Below are 4187 nucleotides of genomic sequence, written 5' to 3'. Positions count from 1 at the left end.
AGAGTCACACACTATCAGACTGTGCACACGTGCGTGTGAGTGTACAAACACACGTGTGTGTCCATTTTTTACTTCAGAGATTCACACACTGTCAGATTATTACTTTTCCAATACTTTGCAATGCCTGTATCAATGTCTTAAAATGGTTTACTAACATAAATAACAAAATATCTAATTAATAACTCGTTCCCAAAAGGAGAGAGTCGTGTAGGGCTTTTTTTCTTTCCTCTCAATAAAATCTGACTAAGTGATCAGTTTACCAAAAAAAGAAAAAAAAAATCAGGTCATCTGCAGTTAATAACTCTTTCCCGTAAAATTGGTGTCACTTATTTCTGTAACAGACGCCTAATTCAGTCACAGGCTTGATTGATTTGACAATAGAGAATCTGCTCCAATAAAGTCGCTGATTTATTTCTGATGCTATAGCTTTTGCCCTAATGTGACAGACCAGCAGAATTAAGTCTTTGAAATGTAAAGAATTACTTCGTAGTTTTAATGAAAACCAGTTAAAGAATCTGAGCGTGCCTATCAGATTGCTGTCAAAAAACTTCCACTAAAGTCTAATACTTTCTTTTGGTGGAAGGAAAATGTCCACAAAGGTCGTGACATAGAATATGTGTCTGGACACAAAGACCAGTGTCCAACACAGCATATACATCCTATGGGTCCCAACTGTTCACTGAAGTAATAGATCTCACTTTGTCTTTACTACCATTCGTAAATTAGTGATCCTTAATTTCCTGAGAACGGTCTAGATTTTCTTTGTAAAAGTGCAACATAACACCAAAAAAGCAGTTTCATTTCAGATCAACAGCAGCTTGGGCAAAATCAATGAGAATCTTTGTTTCCCCGAATCTGGCCCTGAGACACACAAGCCAATCAAGAAGGCGGTTTGGATGTGAGAAATTATAGCAGTGGGAAGAGTTTTTAATGCGGCATCAGAGTCACTTCTCTAAAAATACATTTTTAAATTCTTCTCTACACTAAAAATGTAAAGTATTTCATGCTTGCTTCATTGTCATTTCTCCCCTTGTCCGTTACTTTTTTGTTTTTGGTTTTTTGTTTTTTTACATACTGCGCAATGCCCTCTCCCTCCGAGGGCGACTTCCCTGACCCGAGTCTGACACTGCACCCTTAATGTCAGATAAACCATTTAGCACAAGCACAATTCTTTTCTGTGCAAAAATCTGCTTGAGGTGGAAAATGTAGCAGTTTGTAAACAATAAAGAGCCATGTTTCAGGCCAGACAGCTTATCTAACAGAGAAGTCCTTTCATGGGGAACAGTGGGTGGGAGCCTCGTGGACATAGTAGCATTTCCTATCACAAAGCAGGAGACTGTCTTGGCCTCCATATTTAAGAGTTTAATGGGAGGGAGGGCAGACAGGATAAAAGAGCAAGGCTGACATGGATTTGCAGCTTAAACAACAACCTAGAGAAAAGAATCAGCTCTCTTTGCTCTAGACTGTCGGGCCACTTATATTTTAAATACTATTTGTATTGAAAATCTAACTTGATTTGTAAAACAGTTGCCTATGAGAAAACATCAAGAAGAACCGTGATTTAATGTTTGGATTGCTTGCTGTATTTTGCATATTGACTTACCAAGTTGCTCTTTACCATGAAACTTTTTCACATCTTATAAACTTGTAAAGATGAGTAGTAATCCGTTTATTCTCCTTTACGTACTACAGTTTGTTAAAGAATAATTTTAGAATCCTCTGAAGAAGTAATTATATCTTTAGGTGCTACTTCTGAAGACTTTTCTTTTCACATGAATTTTGTATAATAGTTTATAAAGTCAGGCAAAGAAAAATAAAGAAAGGTGTCAGAATTGAAATTATTACTGTTGACAATGAAGAGTCCAAAGCTGTTCTTTAAAATCGAAGCAAATACTATGTGTCCTCTGTATCTGTGTCCTGAAAACAGGAGAACTTGATAAACTCCTTATTGACAGCTGACAAAGAACTAGAATTTATTTTAATTACGACGTTCACACACAGATAAGAAATTTACCATTTCGATGTCAAGATGGACACAAAAAGAAGAATGGCCAATGACCAAACTCAGCTCCGTGGTTGTCAAAGTTGGGATGATGTGCAAAGGCACAGACATATAATGTAACTCATCAAAAATAAGCCTCTAGTATTTCTCTGTTTCAACTATTTTGGGTTAAATATCTGAAATGCCTTTACATGAATTGGATGATTTTTTAAAAGATGACTGAGATTCAAGGACTATCCACACATTAGGTATTGTTTCCAAGGTTTACAAATCAGGGCATTCTCTACAAGCATTTGCAGTTATGGCTTCAGAATGATGTAACTACTGCTCTCTGTTTTCCTTAGAGTATGGTCCAACTGCTTATGCCAGAAAATTTAACTTCATTTATTGACAGATTCACAATAGAATTTGGCCAGGTTCAGAGATTTACTAATCTTGTTAAGAATTCACATTTACTAGAACAACAATCATTTTTCCATCAAAACCAAAGTAACTAGCCACTGGGACCTTTTAAGCCATTATGAATTACATTGTTCAGGTTACTGCTGTTAAATAAACATCCCCACATGGTAGTCAAAAGCGGAAAAATTATGCTAAGAACGCAACATGAAGGGCACCCTGGAAATTCACCGGTAGCTGCCACCTAACAGGTATCTTGCTTTCAGTAGAGGAGGATGAGGACTGCCTAGATCTACAGCACTAAAAAGTTCACACCTTGGTAAACACACAGCCAGATTTTACCTGTCAACTTGAATGCACTACTCTGATGAGAGCAAACTGAGACCATTCATGCGACTTATTTCCATAACCCCTTTAATAAAAACTCACGGCTAACATTGACTATATATCATTCCTAACCAACAGGCCCAATGGTATTTTTATATTAATTATTCATGACTTTGACTTCATCCACCTTAACTCAGAAAACTATCATAGCAACTTTGAAGTTGGGATACGTGCCTTATTAACTAAACAGGAAAAATATCCACGGAGATTCGGTATCACTGAAATTATTTGATGACTACTCCACATGTGTAAGACTCAGCCCTTGATATACTATTACCAAGCACAGACTGCCAATATTTATCTACAGCTGGAGATTACTGCAAGTAAACTGGCTAAATAACCAAGTTCCTAAAACAGAAACTTCGCCTGGGACATAGTTTCCCTTTCCATAGTAAAACAAAACCATTCAAAAAGTGCATATTAATGGAAAATTGGTCTTACTTTGTATTCTGGAATTGACAAAAGGTGGAGAGAGATTGTCATGTGACCCAAGATCCCTGCTGGTCATATGATCATAGGGAGTCCCATCTCCATAGTTCTGTAAATGAAATAGATTATGATTTTATATTAACAAAGTGGTAGATAAACATACCCTCAGTACTAAAACTTCTCCCACTCAAAGAAAATGACATTCGCTGTTCCTTCCGTGGAACTTTCCGGAGGAACCTGTACCTTCAGAGCTACAGGCAGGAGAGAGCTCTCGATTCTGCAAAGTTCAAATTTTTCTCACAATAGTGGGGAAATCTTGGGAAAAATAATAATGGTACCAACTGCATGGACCTGATGACATAATTAAATGAAATGATGCGTGTAAAACATCAGACACGTAGAAAATATATCACACGTATTAAAATTATTTTGATAAGACCACATTGAAGCAAAATTGCGCTGTAAGAAAAAATTACCCATAGGACACAACGAATGGCTTTTGAAAGACCAAGGTAGAGCCATTTCAACAACATCGCTTGATTTTACAATACCGAAGTTTCGATGTTTTATTACAGTTACTATTTTGGTTATAAGAGAACTGGAATTTTGCATGAGTAATTAACACAACGTTAAGAATATTAGGATATAACTATGAGCAAGCATCAAAACTTTAACATCAATTAGCACTTCTGCAGTTGGACAAACCCAAAAACAGTTTTAAAAGGAGACAATTTGGGGCAGAAGTTATTACAATTATCACATGGTTTTAATGAGAATTTAAAATTAAAACAATGTTTTAAAGCTGCCCAGTCACTTAATTTTAATGGAGGAATTTAACAATATAGAGAAACAAAGAGTTAAAACCGTTTGTACTACATCTGCACTGTTCCAATTTCAGTCTACTAAAGTGCATAAAGTGACCAGAAGGGGGGTTGGGAGGGGTCATTCTGCTCAGCTGGTTGAACTGCCC

General features: G+C 36.6%; 1 protein-coding gene across 5 annotated transcripts in view; it reads right to left on the bottom strand.

Annotated features, from left to right (window-relative positions):
• Nucleotides 1-4187, bottom strand: part of TCF4 (transcription factor 4) — a 349564-nt gene that overhangs the window by 225461 nt on the left and 119916 nt on the right. For all 5 annotated transcript variants that reach the window (XM_012804308.2, XM_023512351.1, XM_023512352.1 and 2 more), the window contains one exon: nt 3230-3326. In XM_012804308.2, the coding sequence (XP_012659762.1) occupies nt 3230-3326 (97 nt within the window). The remainder of the gene's footprint in view (nt 1-3229; nt 3327-4187) is intronic.

The sequence above is a fragment of the Otolemur garnettii genome, unplaced genomic scaffold (genome assembly GCF_000181295.1).
Source record: "Otolemur garnettii isolate 467f Iridium unplaced genomic scaffold, OtoGar3 scaffold00027, whole genome shotgun sequence".
NCBI lineage: Eukaryota > Metazoa > Chordata > Mammalia > Primates > Galagidae > Otolemur > Otolemur garnettii.
This window is presented reverse-complemented; position numbering and strand designations above follow the sequence as displayed.